Source organism: Typha latifolia, chromosome 12 (genome assembly GCF_019914945.1).
Source record: "Typha latifolia isolate L0001 chromosome 12, TyphaL0001v2, whole genome shotgun sequence".
NCBI lineage: Eukaryota > Viridiplantae > Streptophyta > Magnoliopsida > Poales > Typhaceae > Typha > Typha latifolia.
In genome coordinates, this window is record NC_133097.1 from 8864186 (window position 1) to 8880796 (window position 16611).

Genomic DNA, 16611 nt, shown 5'->3' on the forward strand with positions numbered 1-16611 from the left:
ATTGATGTCTTTTATAATTATCTTGATGAAAGTTTAATTAAATTTATCTATTTAATTTTTTTACTATTTATATATATCTCTTCTTAGTTTAAGATTAATTTAAATTAAATTTAATAACAAGTAGAGATAGACGATCATATTTAAATTAAAGTCTATCTCTAAAAAATCAAATTTAAATAGTTTAATATTAAATAATATATTTTATAATTAACGTATAATTATATTTATCACAATTATATGTAAAAGAGAGAAATCTTATAAAAGAAAATAACGTCCAATCCTAAAGTTAGGCACACTTAATTAAATATTTTTGATTAATATGTTATTTTTTTAACGTAATGTGATTTTGGAACCGATACCAAGTGTGAAAATTGATTATTATAGTCGTTAGATTAACATTATAAATTTTAGGAAGGTATTGAAGTATTTGCTAATAAAGTAACTCAGGATATTGTCAAACAACAATTTACATTTTCTTATTTTCGAGGAACACCTCGTATAAAATCTGATCACTCTTTTTTCCCTATATGTTGTCATATAATTCTACAAATTAAATTATTAAAATACCACTGAAAAAGATCTAATATCGATATCTTCTTAGATCTAATCACTCTTATCTTATCCTACCAAATGGGTATGTTAGATATTTTAGAAATTATCTATATCATTCTAACATAATATTCCTTAACTGATATTATTCTACTGAAAAAAAGGTTGAATTTGGTTAAGAATAAAATAGTCGCCTGAGATGTTAATAAAATAATAATAGTACGAAAATTCCCATATATCATGAGTTAAAAACATAAAGTTTAGCAATCAATATTGTCATATATCTTTAATTTCTATTTGAAATATACTATATTTCTAACATACAAAAATTTTGAAACATCCTTTTGCTGATCTAAGACTGAAAGGAAAAGATCATGAGGAAGAAGAATGCTAGAGTGGCGGCCGCAAAGAAGACAGGACTACATCTTGAAGGGAGCTATCTCTTTGCATGGCAGCTTTGAACTCATCAAATGTGACAACTCCGTCGTTGTTGGCATCCATTTGATCAAATATCTCATCTAGCTTCCCTGGTTCTGCTATATCAGCAGGAAGACAATCCTCAGGCAAGGCCTGAAAGTAAAAGCATGTCATCATTCTTGCAGGTTTAAGAGAAGATATGGATGTTTATTTTGGAGAAATTGAAGGTATTGCAAAGTATTTACCCGAATCATTGACGCCAACTCTTCCTTACTGATGCAGCCCGACCTATCGGCGTCATACATCTGATAACATGATGTGACATGCAGATTCAGATAGACTGAGAATGAAAAGATCAAGCGACGAAATGTTGGAGGGGAATGTTCGAAGAAGGATACTTTTCTCATGTATGAAAACCTATGTAATTCTAAAGCAATTTCAGTGCATGCAGATATGGTCATAGCTGATCAAAGTCTAGAAAACAATTACGCAGCTTCTAAGGGAGTTAAATGTATTAAGGTCTTAGATTTCGCAGTCATATGAGATAAGATCACATCAAGCCAATAGGCAAATATATATCATGTATTGTATGAAAGATCACACGAGCTACTTTTGAAGGGGTACAATATACAACATACAATATATCATATATTGTACGAAAATTTGTATCAGATTCAGATACACGGAGAAAATTTTGCACGGGTATGTTCGAAGAGGGATACTTTTCTCATGTATGAATATCTATGTAATTTTGAAGCAATTCCAGTGCATGCAGATACGGCCATGGATGGCCATAGTCATGAAGCTAAGAAACAAAATTCATCTGCTTAGATGGAAGTTGGATCAGACTGAAAATTCTAACAACCCGATGTATTATAAAGTATGATATTTTGGTTTCTGTAAGAATTGCATTCCTCCTGTGAAAATCTAACATCCTATATTTCAATCCAACAATACATATCTACCTAGCAATTTCTAATTTTTGTGGTCTGAACATTATCAAAACAAAATTGAGGGTATATAAAGATGCAAATTTACCTGAAAGCAGAGCTGGAGTGCATCATCTCCTTGCGAATTCCTAAGACTGGATAGTCCACATAGGATCTCTCTCATGTCCACAGTTCCATCACGGTTGTTGTCGAATAGATCAAATACACGAGGAGCTAGAGGAATAAGTGAATCCATTTTCATTGATTTCAGCACTTGCTCAAACTCGGACAATGTGGCGTTCTCTCCATTTGCACATCTGCATTAGGAAACATTTGCTTTAAAAATGTGGAAAGCTGATTTCCTATGAATGTAGTACTCACATCCTTCTAAAATGCTGACGTAGATTCTCAAGTTCCTCTGAGGTGAGGTCATGGGGTCCTAGCAGACTCTTCAGCTTCTTTGTTCTCAACATCACTTTGCTACTCAAAACACTGGCTATTGCAGCTGCACGTAGTTTTTGTCGAGCATTGAAACTTTGCAGCTTGGAAACAACCTCTGCATCCATCAGGTCCTGTTTTGCAGAGTCTCCTATCACCCATGGGTGTCTCAGGAGCTGTTTCCATAAAGACTATAGACAAATTAAACAAGAGCTTACAGAACATCGAATTAAACAAGAGTCAAACGGTAAATGGAGCAGTAGCCATACATCACTAGCTGTAGGTCTTTTGTAAGGTTCAACGGACAGAAGACTCGAGATCAAATCCTTAGCTGACAAAGATATGGTTTTCCATGTTTGATCCTCAAAGCTGAATTCACCCTAGAAGAGATCCACCAAGTAAGAAATCGCATATTACCGGAACATAACAATAATGGATTGGACAAGAAGATACAAGGTTCTTTTCTCATTGATAGACTTACAGCTAGTATTCTTTGCTGTTTATCTTGATTCGTTGGTGCATGAAATGGAGGGCACCTGAAACAGAAGAACAAAGTAGGGACAATTTTAACATTCCAAACTAAAACATCCAAAATTGAACTGCAACTAACAAAAGATTCAGCAGCATACCCGGAGAGAAGGATATACAGAATGACACCAAGAGACCACATATCACTAGCAGATGAAACTCGCTGCCTGGATAAGGCTTCAGGTGAGACATAATCAATTGATCCAAATAGTGCTACAATTGGATCAGTGAAGTCCTCAACGGAGCTCAATCCAAAGTCCATAATTTTCAATGTAGAATGTTCACTTCTGTCTAAAAACAGGCAATTCTCTGGTTTTAAGTCGCGATGAACTATACCGGCTTTATGAAGTGCTGCCAGCCCACTTGCTATCTGATGAACAACCACAGCTGCTTCATATTCTGAATAACGCTCGTGCGCAATTATCCTATCGAAAAGCTCTCCGCCTGAGCAAAGCTCGAGGACAAGGTGAATTCCATTCATGTCTTCATAGACATCATAGAGGTTGATGACATTAGGATGAGGAGAAACATTCTCCACTATCCTCCTCATGACCAGGATCTCATTCGTAAGCAGTGCATCTGATATCGAGACTTGCTTCCACATCGGCAATCCTGAAGAAGCAACATGGCCCTTCGGTCCGGCCTGCTTTCCTTGCATTCCTGGAGGTACAAATCCAAATCTCCTGAGAGTTTTAATAGCAACATGGTCCTTCTCCCCGTTTAATTTGCTTACTCCCCTCCTTACAATGGAGAAGCCACCTCTGCCGAGAACGTCCTCAACTTCGTAATCATCAGATAGGTTTCTGCGCTCATTCTTAGACATTGGGCAAAGGCTTACAGAACACCAGACTCGATATACAAAGTCTAATTTCAGATTCATATGAAAGGAGATAAATAAGAACACAGAATTAAGCAGTAATTGAAGAGATGGAGAACATAATAAGAATTTCTCAAAAGAGTACAACAAAGAGAAGAGTATTAAGAAGCAAACTCACCCACAATTAACCAACAACCTCTACACCAAAGGAAAATCCAAGGAACACCCAACTCTTATCTCAATCTGAAGAGACAAATGGCAAAGTACAAGGCAAATCAGCTGCGTGTGGGATTGAGTTGGAAGAGGAAGATGGAAACCAGCCAGCAGAGTTCGAGGTGGAAGTAGTTACAAGTAGAAAGGGACTAATGAGTAGAAAATAGAGCTACGGCCAGTCCCTCTTTGTTATTAATAATAGATGAGAGAACGTATAGTATAAGGAGCAGGTGGGAGATTAAAAATGCCATGAGATATGGAATAAACCAGGAAGGATTGGTGATGTCCGAGTGAGGACAAGAGTGTAGAATGGAATTGGAGACGTGCAGGTGAAGGAGAGAGGGGGAGGAGTCAACCAAGCATCTCGGTGGATCAAGAACTGCCATTTTTGCTGCTTCATGGAATGGATAATTACATTAAGACCCTTGAACAATTGATTATTTCCACATGCATACATTCATTTTATTTTTATTTTCTTTTGTGTTTTATACGCATTTAACTATTGAAAACTTCTCGTAACAGTTAGAAAATATTTATTCTCAACTTTTCTCTTTTTTCTGTTAAAATATATTAAATAATTTCTAAAATTGATAGCATAACACTGGCATTTTAAAATATGAGAATGGACAACAGTTCAAATTAGAATGATGAAAACTGTAACATTTACCATCTCAGCCAAATTTGCAGTGTAGTGAACTACGGTGATTAGCATTACTTGAACGAACTAATTTTTTTTTTTCAATAACCCCCTACCTATTCCTGAATTCTTATCAAAGTCCGTCGATGTTGCAAAGACGAAAGAACTCGTAGTCGATACTCAATACCTAGCCGTATTTGCAAAATCGGACCTTAATTTATTGTCCAAATTTATTCTTTGACAACAGGGGGATGTTGGAATGGTACACACCAATTGAATATTGGAAAATTATTGAACCAGTTCGATGCAACAGTATATTATTGAATGAAAGGCAATCTTCACATATCAAAATGTCAAATTAAAATACATTACAATTTTTTTTTTTGCATCTTTCCACCATTAAAGACAGAAGGCGAGGAACAATGGATCGTATGCATCACATAGCCTATGATGTTTGAGACCAGATCAAAATTCATATTGAAGGCAATACTTATAAATTCATTTCTCCAATAGAAGGATAAATATGACAGTATATATATATATATATAAAGCATAGAAAGGCTATCATGGTAGTAGTAACTGGTGTATCAATTCAATGGATAAAATAAGTGACGAATCTTTAATTTATCTAGCAATTGAAAGTACCCTCCTGACCAAATGTCTTAGATAGCATAACAATTAAGACTGGTGAAACAAAGAGAGGAAAATCTTCAACTGAAACTGTCGTCTTGAAAATTTCTACCCCAAAATTCCATAGCTACAAATTAACAAGGAAACAGGCAGTTTAAGAAAGCACATGTAAACCCCTACAGCACAAATTAATCTCATGTTCTTTCACTGATCACCAGGGATGCTCTTGATTATGTCCGAGTCACCTGAAGCACAGATGAAATAGCATTAAGCCTTAACACTCAGGAAACAAGGCAGATAAAAAATGATGTACAAGTACACCAACCAGGGTCAATTATACTGAGGCAACACACACGGAAGTATTTGCCGCATGCAGTTCCGAGATCAACATTGTCTGGAAAACAAACACCAGGGCAACAGTGGAACAAATTAATTGGTATGTATTGAAGAGAACAAAAAAAAAAATGCCCCAAAATCTAAAATGAGAGAATCAAAGGATTATAGCTGGAACAAAATGAGCTTGAAAGAAAACAAAATCTTGTGACAAGATCCTGTAAAATGATCAACAATTCAAAGTTTTCCTCTGCAATAAATAGAGAGCATTACAGAGAGTTTTTTCAAGTTTTCATTGTAGACACTGAATGCTTTGAGTCTTGACATTGTAAGTCTTATCATTTATTTTTACCTTCTTGAAAAATAGAAGGAACTTTATTCAGTGAAAGTATGTAGTAGTTCTAAATTAAAATACAATGCTTTATAAGGCATACTTATAGTGCTAAAATTGATAAGCTATTACTCTGAATTTCTGAAAAGATACTTACTTCCATTAAAGTGGTGTACACCAACTTTTGCCAACATTGCATAATATTCTATTTCAGATTTCCGGAGCGGAGGGCAGTTGTTCGCAATAATGACCAATTTACCTTTACACAGAAGAATGAGATGTCAGTGAACTCAAAGCTTGAAAACGAGAAAAACACCCTAGAACTGAAGACCAAGACAATGTAAACAATCAATTGGAAAAAAAAGTCCCGATGCAAATCCACCACAATACATATGAGGATGCTAAAGACAAACAAAAGAAAAAAAAAACCCAATAGCACTTATAAACATTAAAAAGAAAGAATACTACAGACAATGATACAACATCCAAAGCTAAGAAAGCTGATAGCAACATAATTTAAGCAGAGTTTAGGCGTTTAAAAGAAGCATGAAGAATCACCTTCTCCCATTGATACTGGTTCTTAAACTATAATATGTAGAGTTGCAAGGAAACTTCAATGATCAAATGGAAATAAGGGATACTACTGTTAAATGTTAAGATCTGCAAAGAAACAAGGTTTCAAACACAATTATGTGGCATTACTTATTAGGTAATAATCATTAGATTATATCCCATAAAAAGAACATCATGTCTCGCCCTCCAGCCATTCCCCTAGATTAAGAGAATAAATCTAGACGAATATATATAGGGAAGGAAGTCGAGATCAATCTAGGGCTCTGCATTCATCTCAAAGGCACGAAACATACAGCCAAAGAGCCAAACTCCAGTCCCAATCTACATTATCTTCTCGCACTATCCAAGATTAAGGACACACTAACTCGCACATAAATTAGGAAAAAGTCACCGGCTTTAATATATGTGCATTCAAGTGCGACATGAACAACAATAAAATAATAGAGTAAGCCAATCCAAGATGCAAACTTATCTATCTAGGTATCAATAAACTCTACCTATGTTAGTTCTCAAGCATCTACGAGAAGTAATAAAAAAGAAGTCAGACTTAGAAACCTTTTGAGTTGCGAAGAGTTCTGAGCACGGTCTTGTAGCCGAGCGTGTACTTCCCGCTCTTCATCACCAGGGCCAGCCTGTTGTTGATGCTCTCATTGCTCTTCTTCTGCGTTTCGATCAAAAGAAGCAGCAATCAGAAACACAAGCACCCAATAAAAAAAATCAACGAAAAATCGACAAGAATCTCTAATCGATGGATTAGAAGGATACCGTCTTCTTCGCGGGGGCCATTGGAACAGATCCAAGGAAGCGGGAGGAGGTCAGCGAGGTGGCGGAAACCCTAGAAATCTCGCGCTGGTGGCTGCGAACGACATGCTAGGGTTCCAAAGGAGGTGTATATAGAAGAAAGCAGCGGTGACTACAATTACCCAATTGCCCCCCCAAATAAGGGTTAAATCGCTTAATCCTGACCGTCCGGACCATGATCAGATATTTGATCGAACAAACGGTGATACGTGAGCTAGGGTTCGACCGTGTAAATTTGTCTTTTCCCGTTGATTAAAAAAAATAAAATAGAAACATTACAATTTACCCCCTGTACTTTGTTCTTATTAGCATCAACATCCCTATCACAATGGTATTTGCTATTTGATCCTTGTTTTTTGAGCAAAGTGTGCCGAACCCAATTATACCTAATTCTTCAAGGATTGCTCTTTAGAAGTTAGCCGAATTAGAAGCTTGATTATTTTTTCTTCTTCTCTGTCATATTCTTTTTTAATTCATTTATTGCTGGAATAGGAGAGATTTAACTTGGCCTTGTATTAAACTTGCAGTTTGAAGTGCAAATAACAACTTCCACAGGTTTGTCTTACAGAAGATTAAACATTCTGTGTAGCTAAAATGAATTCATGAGTGTTCATGCTCAAATCTTCTCACTTCACAAGTTTAATTAAGCTTCTGAAGCTGACCAAGTTTTATTTGCTTACCAAATTACAAAACCAAGACCTAAGCAAACAGTTAAATTGTGAATCTTCCAGATCTATCTTTAGGACAGCAGAGCTCTTCTATCAGAGTCTCATGATAAAGACAAGTTAACTGAATTCCATGATGTGCTTCCTTTTGATAAAGAAAGAGGATGGATTATGCTCATTATATTTATATTATCAATGCCAACATTTGGGCAGCAATTGGTCCCTGATGGAGATTGATGCTGTACATATTCACAAAACAAGTAGAAAGATTACACTAAATTATGATATTGACACTCCAACCACTGATTCATATGTGAGTTAAACCAGAAGTAGAAACTTAAAGTGCAATCAGCATAGGTAACATGATCTTCTTTTAAAACTACGAAGCTAATCTTAGAAGAAAACTGTAGAATTATATGCATTGTTGACCTACCGAAGACTATTCTGAGGGCTATTAGCTCAAAATAGTACCATATTAACTTCAACATTATCTGAACATTGAGATAAGAAGGTTCTTACTGAAACGATTTCGTAAGGTTGAGATGCTCACTATTATTGCAAGCTTAAGTAATATAAACGATGGTATGCTTAGAATTTGTCGGTTGAGCATTTCGTACGATAATAATGCATCAGCTAAGCTCTCAAATGTTGAACTTAAGGATGATTTTGGTTGTGGAGCCACAGTGTCAGCTAAAGAGCTATTCAATTCCTTCACCATGTTGCTCTCCACAGGACGTGGAGTTTTCTCCATTCCAATTCCTAGGCTCATAGTCTTGGACAAGTTTTCTCCAAAGGATATGTCAAGCTCTTAACAGTTAACACTCAATAATGCCCAATATCTAACTGAATTTTTACACATCAGGAATAACTTATGTCATCCATCAAAGCTTCTCTGTTTCAGTAGGCTCTTCTCACCAACCAAGAATTCTTAGTTCTTTCAGCAACAAGCTCCACCACTATTGGGCTTTCCAATAGGTTTTCAGTGGACAAACATAATTTCTCACAAGATGTTGATTCTTAGCAAAAACAATAGAGAATAGAGCCTTCAAATTGTTGTCTTTCCTACCAAATCCCATCTTTCTTGGTGCAGTGCATTTCCGAGAGGTCACTGATTTGCAGCAATGAGAGCTCTCATCATAGCATGAATAAGAGTCATTTACATTTCTTCACCCTATAAATCTTCAGCTACTTTAAGGAACACTTAACCCATTCCTGCAAGAAAAGAAAGGTTTAACTTTAATAATGAAGAGAGGTATCCTAACGTCAATTCAGACAGGATAAAACGCAATTTGAGTCTCCACCGAATCAAATTATGTCACTTCCAGTGATTATGTGCTCAAGTAGTTCTTCATGGTGTCACTATAGCCTTCCTGCTATCAGGCAAGAAATGGACCAATATATATGTCCTTGTCATTGCTCTTGTCAGCCTGTGTTTCCTTTCTTTCCTCCATATTCCAAGAAACAGTTCACTTTATCAATCAAAACTTCCTAAGTCATCGTGTTACACGAAACAAAATGGATTTAACCTTCTCAAGTAGGCATGATAAAAGAACGACAACAAACTACTGCTTTTGACTCTGTCTTTCAGCTTGGCTCTCCAATATCAACCATGAAACATGATTGTAATCCACATGCTAACCTAAATACCAAGCCGACGAAAAATGGAAGGCAGAATCACAATAGAGTCCGTAGGGAAAATAAATGGCATCATCTGTTTGCAATGGAATCCATAAGAAAATAATCCGGGGGGTTGATTTGCAAGACTCAACTCTGGGAAACCAAACTAAAACACCCATAAGTAGCCCAAGGTTATAGAATAAAACCAACATCAAGGTCAGTAGAAAACAAATGATGGCAAGGAGAATTGAATTTGATAGACTTATATAATATATATTCATATAACCAAATGCTATTAGCTTTACAGATACAAGAAGAGAGCACAAACAACGGATGACAAGCACACACCTCACTTAAGTAGAGATGGCACCTTACAATAGAAAGCTTGCAACGGTTGCAGTAAAAGAGCGAACCTTGGTAAGAACTGAAAAGAAGAGATCTAGAAACCATTCATTTCCAAAAGGTAAGTGCGCCTCTTCATCAGCGTCTTCACTGCAACCTTACATTGATCATCAAAAGCTCTAGCAACAAAAGCTTCAGTATCCTTCCTACAGCTATGAACACCAATGCTTCCCTCACCAGATGGCTTGATTGCCACCAATGTGGCTCCTTGCAATCCCATACCCCCAGGAAGCTCCAGATTGGAAGCATACCTCAGCTTCATGTTAGACGCCGGAATCTGCGTCCTATTGGACGATGCTGAGATTGACAATTGATTTTCCCTGAACTCCTTCAGCTGTTCTACCCCCATAAACAATGTCCCCTGCCCATCAGCATCCGTCAGTACTAAGCTCGTAAGGGTCGGGTGGTCCTTTATAATTGGTTGAAGAAGATAATGCCTTGTGGAAGCAGCGATCAAGGAACTGATTGTCCAGACCACACGAAGTTTCAGCCCACCGTTTGTGTAGAACGATTCCGGTATGCTGCCACTGTCTTCAACTGGAGGTTCCTGCTCTTTGCTTACGGACATCCGGTCTACCGATGTCCCTCCTAATATTACACAACTCTGAAGGGTGCTTCCAAATTCTGCCCTCCATTTCAATATAACCCCCTCCTCCGTTCTGACATCTCCAGCAGGAAGCTCGATCCGGAGGTTGCGAACATGGGTGAAGTTCTTCAGCACTTGCGCAGGGGAATGGTGGGCGAGCTGTGGGAAAAGAGGCCTATTCCCCCCACTGGTGTTGCGAATGTGGTGGAATGGCTTTAGGAGGGTGAAAGCCATCAGCTTTAGCAAGTGGGAGAAAGGGTTCCTAGGCTTTGACGAGGCCAGGTTCAGTGCATCCTCGGCATCACCATCAACCGTCACGACACGGTCGATCTTAACGTAGACGTTGTGGACAAGAGGAACAAGGGCCTTGAACCGCTTTGACACGGCAGAGCACCGGCCAAGAGACCGGACATCTGCGAGCTTGTCAAGGATGAAAAGAACCAAAGAATCGGGAAGACGGTCAAATTGGTCCATTTCTAGAGATGGGCATGCATGGATTCGACCCTTAGGCTGCATATTTTCCGGAAAATGAAGGTTTTTTCTTCTCACACAAGCTTAAGACACTTTAGCTTGGAAAAGAACAGAATCCTACAGCACTATAAACGCATACACAAGATGGATTTGAGCCTCAATTGCGAAGCAATCCACTACTATGTCATAGAGAAGCCAATTACCCAAGCGACGTAAATTATTAACAGAGCCAAGAAGGACATATAATATTAATGAGCAATAATCGATGAAAAAGGCATACGAACCTAGAGAACAACATCTACCAACACATCGGTTAACCAATTACCACTTGAAATCCAACGAAATGCGCCAAAATCCCTCTATCTCTCTCTCTTTTTCTTTTACGGATTCCCACCAGGTCGGCCAATTTCCAGCTCGATTAACAAGAGAATCCCGAATTCACGCGCTAAATTTGAAGAAATTGGGCCTCCTCAGCGAGAAAGAAACAGTTTCTCATAGGGTTTAGAAAGAAGACTGGGGAATTAGGAACTAGAACCTCTCTCTCTCTCTCTCTCTCTCTCTCTCTCTCTCTCTCGCTCTCTTATCTATCTATGTGAATGGTGTGAGATGGAGCTCTTTCCTTGAGGCTATTTATGCCTTCGTACCCGAATGGGAAACGGCGAAGTTAGCGGCGCCGTTATTCCAATACAGTTGATATTTGTTTTAGCGGGAAGCGGAGTGATGGCATTTGACACCGTCAACGAACAAAATGAGGCTTATTTTGCACTTCTAAACCAAACAAATCGCCCTTTTTTTGCAAATGATACATGAAAGTGATGAGAATTTGCAGGTGTAAAAATATAATACATAAAAAGATAATAATTTTTAAATTTTAGTAATAATAAGATTGAGCTCGAAGAAGGGTATTTATTTTTTACACTAAATGTATACTTTTCTATAAATAAGTGCCCATAATTTATATAAATTAAAATATTCTACTTGTAAATATATTTTTCGCACACCAAAATATAGAGAACGTTTACAGTGAATTCTCTTCTTCTTTTTTTCTGAATGTGAATATAGACATTTTTACTCTCGCTTCAAAATAGTCCGGTTCTAAAACTTATATTTATAACTAAGTTTTAAAGGTATATTGTATAAAACTGTTAATATTTTCACCTTCTATTAAATTTACTCACCGCGTCCTATTCTTCCAATCCAAAATAAAATACATTTATAAACCTCTTCTTTAATCTTCTGTTTAATATTACAAGCCTCAAATTTTAAAATATTCATGTTACTTAATTTCTCTTTTTACAGTGAAGTTTAGATAATAAAAAAAAAGTTAATAGTTTCACATTAGTCTTTCTGTGATATGGAGTTTTAAGTTTTAATTATCAGTAGACAAGCATCTATCATAAACATAAATGAAAGAAGAAGAAGAAGAAGAAGAAGAAGAAGAAGAAGAAGAAGAAGAAGAAGAAGAAAAGAAAAGAAAAAAAGTAAAAATAAATCCTGTTGCATCTAACAGTCTGGTGGCAAGCATCTGTCAAACTTTACTTGCAAGTTTCTAAAGGATTACATGACACTAAATATCCAAAGCCCACTACTTCCATTCAGTAATCTTTCTTTTATCCACCACACAGACACTCCCCTTATCATATTATCCATTCCATAAGGTGATAAGAAGAAAACACTAATAATGCTCAATTGGCAGGCCATAGCTTTCAAAGCACTAACTAACTTTATTGGTGTATGAAACAAGATGATTCCTTCTCTTCTCCTATCACATAGTAGTTAGCAAACACTCGGCTACAAAAAGTAGATAAAGCTTCAATGCTTTGTTCCAGCTCTCAGAAAGCTACACTATGCCTACATGGATCCAACCACCTTGCCACATCAGCACACTTGGCACTTAGGACCACTAGGGTTAGTTGTCTCATCCATCCTTCTGATCACTATGTTAGGTGAGAGCCACCAACCTAGTCAGCATCACTAAAGGGACACCTTGGACTTTATAACATGGGGGAATCTTTTTTTGCAATAGTTTATCATTTGGATTTGTGTGTATTAAGATGTTTGTAAGGGATTTTTATAATTTATTTTTAAATTTTAGTGTATATATTTACTATAATCAGCATATAATATTTGTATTGTGTGCACAAAAGCTCATTAGCAGATATAGATTGTAATTACAAATAAGGTATACTTTTTCTTAATCATATAATATAAATATATGCATATCTTATATATTATAGATATTGCTATTCTGAGAGAAGTTACATCTCACTGTGATATTTCTATCATATAAAGTGGTGACCAAATTCATCCAAGTGATAATCAAACGATGATAGAGACTCTCAATGCTTTGGATGATAAGATAAACTATCCTTCCTATTGTCTTGGAATGTAATACATGGACATCTTCTTTTATTTTGACAATGGTAAATTATATGAATAGGTGTAACAACATCTATGCTAAATTTTTTCTTCAGGAAAAAAAAAAGTAATCCAAAGTGATAAAAACTATAGAAACAGTGGGAGTGACAGTCCACAATTCTCACTGCCACAGCTTTCTTCTCTTAGAATCAAAGAAAGAGAAAAGAGGAGTCTTATATCAAAGAATTTGGAACCCTCTTTTGCTTTGCTTTCCTTTGCTTTGCAGAGAGGAATGCCAAGCATGTGGGCGGCTAGTAGAGATTCCCAAAAGCAAACCACTTTATTGCAATTCTACTTGCACTACTGGTTCATTTCTCAGGAAACTTTTTAATGGAGGAAAAGAATCTATATAGTCTGACTTCAAATGGTTGACTTGGTGTGGAGATCCAAGCTAGTATTTTTTTTTTTACTACATCTACCAAAATATATGGAATTAATGTATCAAAATCCAGGGGTTTTATACAATTTAATTATATCTAATTTTTTAAATTTATAATAATTGATTCTTGTGTGTATCATCTACCTAAATTTATATGTACTCTATTATAATAAAATATGTATCGATGATGATAGAAAATATATATACATAACGATATTCCAAAATCTCATATTAAAAGGTAAGGTTCTATTTTGTATAGTTTCCACCTGGCCCAATTAGGTGCCTCAAGTTAATCATATTGGGCCTAAGCCTAAGGCTTCCAGCCCGGCCCAGTATGAAGAGGTTGTCAAGGCCCTATAGTAACATTTATGACATTTTTCAATTGCATGCGGCTAAATTTTATAATAACTCATATGAAACTTTGATACCTTTTAATTAGCATTATGCATCTATTAGCCAAACTATATAATAAGATCAATGAGAAACCTATTAAAGAAATTTATAGTCGAATAATATCTCTAAACCCCTACCAATAAGTTGTTACATATGAACGCACGTACGCATGTAGACAGAAATATAATATAAGTTGCTGCACGTCATATAAACATTTGATTAATGATTTCTGGATCCAAGACGTGGTGGCTACTCAAATATATTAATACTCAAATCTTTGAAGAAAAATAAAAATAAAGGATGGGAATGTAATCAACAAAGCAATCACGATTACGACGACATGAATTGAGAAACTCGTACGTCTCCAGGAGGTCAGGAGTTCGAGCTCCGTAGAGAGACAGGTTGCAAATCCACTCCGAACAAACAACGAATAAATAGCGATTACATCTCTAATCGTAATATTTTTTTTTGTACACTTTAACTATGACTCTCCCGGAGAAATTAACCACACTCTCAAAACTTAAACCACGTTGTTATCTTTTTATTTAACCCCTTAATTACTCAAAGGTTCACCTTTACGTGGCACGTCTTGGAGACGATCTTAGCAGCCGGCGTCAATTTATCCACCGTCACGTCGCACTTCACCTTAACGGTAATCGTCCACGTCGTAACGGCGCCAAACTTAACCCTGACGGGAACCCTCGCATCCACCGTCAACGGCACTTCGCGTCTCTTCTCCGCCGTCAGCATCTTGGTGTGCATCGCGGATGACAAACGGATCCCCTTCCCCGTCAATGCCGTCACAAACGCCGTCACGTTCTTTGGCTTCTGGTCGAACGCCGGCCAGACGCCGTTTGCGAGGTTGACGCCGTCGTAGAAGACGCTGATCGAACTCCCCTCGCGGTAGAAGATCGAGATCTTGCTATTAGGATTGACGGCGCGGACGGCAGCATCGATCTCCGGGGAGAAGGCGGCCCCAGCGGGGAGGGAGAGGTTGAGGTTCTTGACGGTGAGGGAGTCAAAGGAGTAAGAAGGGAGCTTCGGGCGATAGACGAGGTAGAGGACGGCGGCGGTGGCGGCGATAGCGACGGCGAGGGAGAGGAGGACGAGGGCGAAGCAGGCGAGGAAGCGGCAGCATCCGCGGCTGCGGCGGCGGCCGGCGGCGCGGCGGGTGTAGGTCTTGATGAGGTGGGCGTTCTCCGGCGGTGGGACGCGGTAGATCTGGTCCTTGGGTACCTGGATCACGTAGTCGGGGGAAGGAGAAGAGGAGAGATCGGACTTGCCGTGGAAGTCGGAGGGGTGGTATAAGGGGCTGGAGGAGGGGTCGGAGGAGGAGGAGGAGTGGTTCCCCGGTGGAATCTCGCCGGAGTAGTCGGAGGTGGGGTGGACGCGATCCGCCATCATTGTAGAGATCTGGAGATGGGAAGGAGAGGAGGAGGAGAAGAAGAAGAAGAAGACGACGTGAGAGGATGTTGGAGTGGGAGCGGAGAGGAAAATTTTGGGCGTGGGGTTCAAATTTATATCCGAAGAGAAGGTCCGTGGTTTGTATGACGGACAATTGCAAACAACACCCTATATTTATGAATATTTTATTTCACTCTTCGCATATCAACATATCCTCACTCACGTCTTTTCGATGTAACCCTCTCAACTCAGGGATGGTTTGAAAATAGTGAAAAAGGTAAGGTTGGAACTGCAAATGCGCTTAAATGCTTGCGTGAATGGTTGATAGCTGTAACGCGGTTGACAAGTGAGGACCAAAGTGCGGATAAGTTTTACTTAATCCTGTAATAAGGAGCGATGGATTGGATAAAGTTCCTATTCTGGTGGTGGGTTATCCAGTTGTCCCGCTCTGGAAACAACTGTCTCCGCGTAATTAGATGATAGATAAATGACGTGTCACTAGACATTGGAATGAAATTATAGGTATTTTGCACATAATACCCTTCTAATCTCTTATTTGCGTATATACCCCTGCAAAATTGAATATATATATATATTAATACATTTGTTTTTTACATGTATACCCCTACGTAACTAAGTGGTAAAATTTAATCATACTAAATATAAAAAGATAGTAATATTTTATTCTTATTTATATACATTCCTCTCTACTAAGAATATCGTTCTCTTTGCTAGTTAAATAATTAAGAGTTTATTTAGTTTCTTATATTTAGAAATATTATGTGCACTGGAAGATGTATATATTCTCTAGATGTTATATCTAAAGTAATAAATAACTTGCTTGATTGATTATATTTTATAACACTGTATTTATTAGACATATGTTTAATTAGTTATATTTTATAATGATGTATTGAGTAAATAAATATTTAACTAGAGACAGAATAAAAGAGTGGAGAAGAAAAATAAGTTAGGAGTGGAGGATGGAAACGAGAGGAGAGGAGAGTGATGAGTTATGACTGAGATGATAGGAGAAGATGGGTTAGGTTGGGATAACTATATACAAAAGATTTCATGTAG

General features: G+C 37.6%; 4 protein-coding genes across 5 annotated transcripts; all 4 read right to left on the reverse strand.

Moving 5' to 3' along the window:
• Nucleotides 1-755: 755 nt before the first annotated feature.
• On the reverse strand, nucleotides 756-4103 carry LOC140798715 (calcium and calcium/calmodulin-dependent serine/threonine-protein kinase-like). 2 transcript variants are annotated; one of them, XM_073152729.1, is made up of 8 exons: nucleotides 3857-4103; nucleotides 2963-3725; nucleotides 2815-2869; nucleotides 2603-2713; nucleotides 2277-2509; nucleotides 2005-2212; nucleotides 1212-1271; nucleotides 756-1119 (listed from the first exon to the last, which is right to left on the reverse strand). In XM_073152729.1, the coding sequence occupies exons 2-8, from the start codon at nucleotides 3682-3684 to the stop codon at nucleotides 940-942; spliced, it is 1569 nt and encodes a 522-aa protein (XP_073008830.1). In that variant the 5' UTR covers nucleotides 3685-3725; nucleotides 3857-4103; the 3' UTR covers nucleotides 756-939. The 2 variants fall into 2 exon arrangements, with proteins under 2 accessions (XP_073008830.1, XP_073008829.1); XM_073152728.1 differs by having other exon boundaries at nucleotides 2277-2524; nucleotides 3857-3990.
• A 1021-nt stretch (nucleotides 4104-5124) lies between these two features.
• LOC140798716 (large ribosomal subunit protein eL30-like) lies at nucleotides 5125-7306 on the reverse strand. Its single transcript, XM_073152730.1, has 5 exons — nucleotides 7161-7306; nucleotides 6951-7056; nucleotides 5980-6081; nucleotides 5484-5552; nucleotides 5125-5403 (listed from the first exon to the last, which is right to left on the reverse strand). The coding sequence occupies exons 1-5, from the start codon at nucleotides 7179-7181 to the stop codon at nucleotides 5363-5365; spliced, it is 339 nt and encodes a 112-aa protein (XP_073008831.1). The 5' UTR covers nucleotides 7182-7306; the 3' UTR covers nucleotides 5125-5362.
• A 1360-nt stretch (nucleotides 7307-8666) lies between these two features.
• LOC140799228 (F-box protein At4g18380-like) lies at nucleotides 8667-11527 on the reverse strand. The gene is made up of 2 exons (XM_073153429.1): nucleotides 9892-11527; nucleotides 8667-9073 (listed from the first exon to the last, which is right to left on the reverse strand). Exon 1 carries the CDS (start codon nucleotides 10980-10982, stop codon nucleotides 9918-9920), a length of 1065 nt encoding a protein of 354 aa, XP_073009530.1. The 5' UTR covers nucleotides 10983-11527; the 3' UTR covers nucleotides 8667-9073; nucleotides 9892-9917.
• A 2826-nt stretch (nucleotides 11528-14353) lies between these two features.
• On the reverse strand, nucleotides 14354-15613 carry LOC140799229 (NDR1/HIN1-like protein 13). Its single transcript, XM_073153430.1, has one exon. The coding sequence runs from the start codon at nucleotides 15529-15531 to the stop codon at nucleotides 14689-14691; it is 843 nt and encodes a 280-aa protein (XP_073009531.1). The 5' UTR covers nucleotides 15532-15613; the 3' UTR covers nucleotides 14354-14688.
• Between the last annotated feature and the right edge of the window lie 998 nt (nucleotides 15614-16611).

Coding starts and splice junctions, on each gene's coding strand:
- LOC140798716 (XM_073152730.1), bottom strand. CDS start 7,181: ATGGCCCCCGCGAAGAAGACG. Junction 7,057..7,160: donor TGGCCCCCGCGAAGAAGACG/GTATCCTTCTAA, acceptor ATCGAAACGCAG/AAGAAGAGCAATGAGAGCAT. Junction 5,553..5,979: donor TGTACACCACTTTAATGGAA/GTAAGTATCTTT, acceptor TTTGTTTTCCAG/ACAATGTTGATCTCGGAACT.
- LOC140799228 (XM_073153429.1), bottom strand. CDS start 10,982: ATGCAGCCTAAGGGTCGAATCCATGCATGCCCATCTCTAGAAATGGAC.
- LOC140799229 (XM_073153430.1), bottom strand. CDS start 15,531: ATGATGGCGGATCGCGTCCACCCCACCTCCGACTACTCCGGCGAGATT.
- LOC140798715 (XM_073152728.1), bottom strand. CDS start 3,684: ATGTCTAAGAATGAGCGCAGAAACCTATCTGATGATTACGAAGTTGAG. Junction 2,870..2,962: donor CTGTATATCCTTCTCTCCGG/GTATGCTGCTGA, acceptor CTTCTGTTTCAG/GTGCCCTCCATTTCATGCAC. Junction 2,213..2,276: donor CGTCAGCATTTTAGAAGGAT/GTGAGTACTACA, acceptor TTCCTAATGCAG/ATGTGCAAATGGAGAGAACG.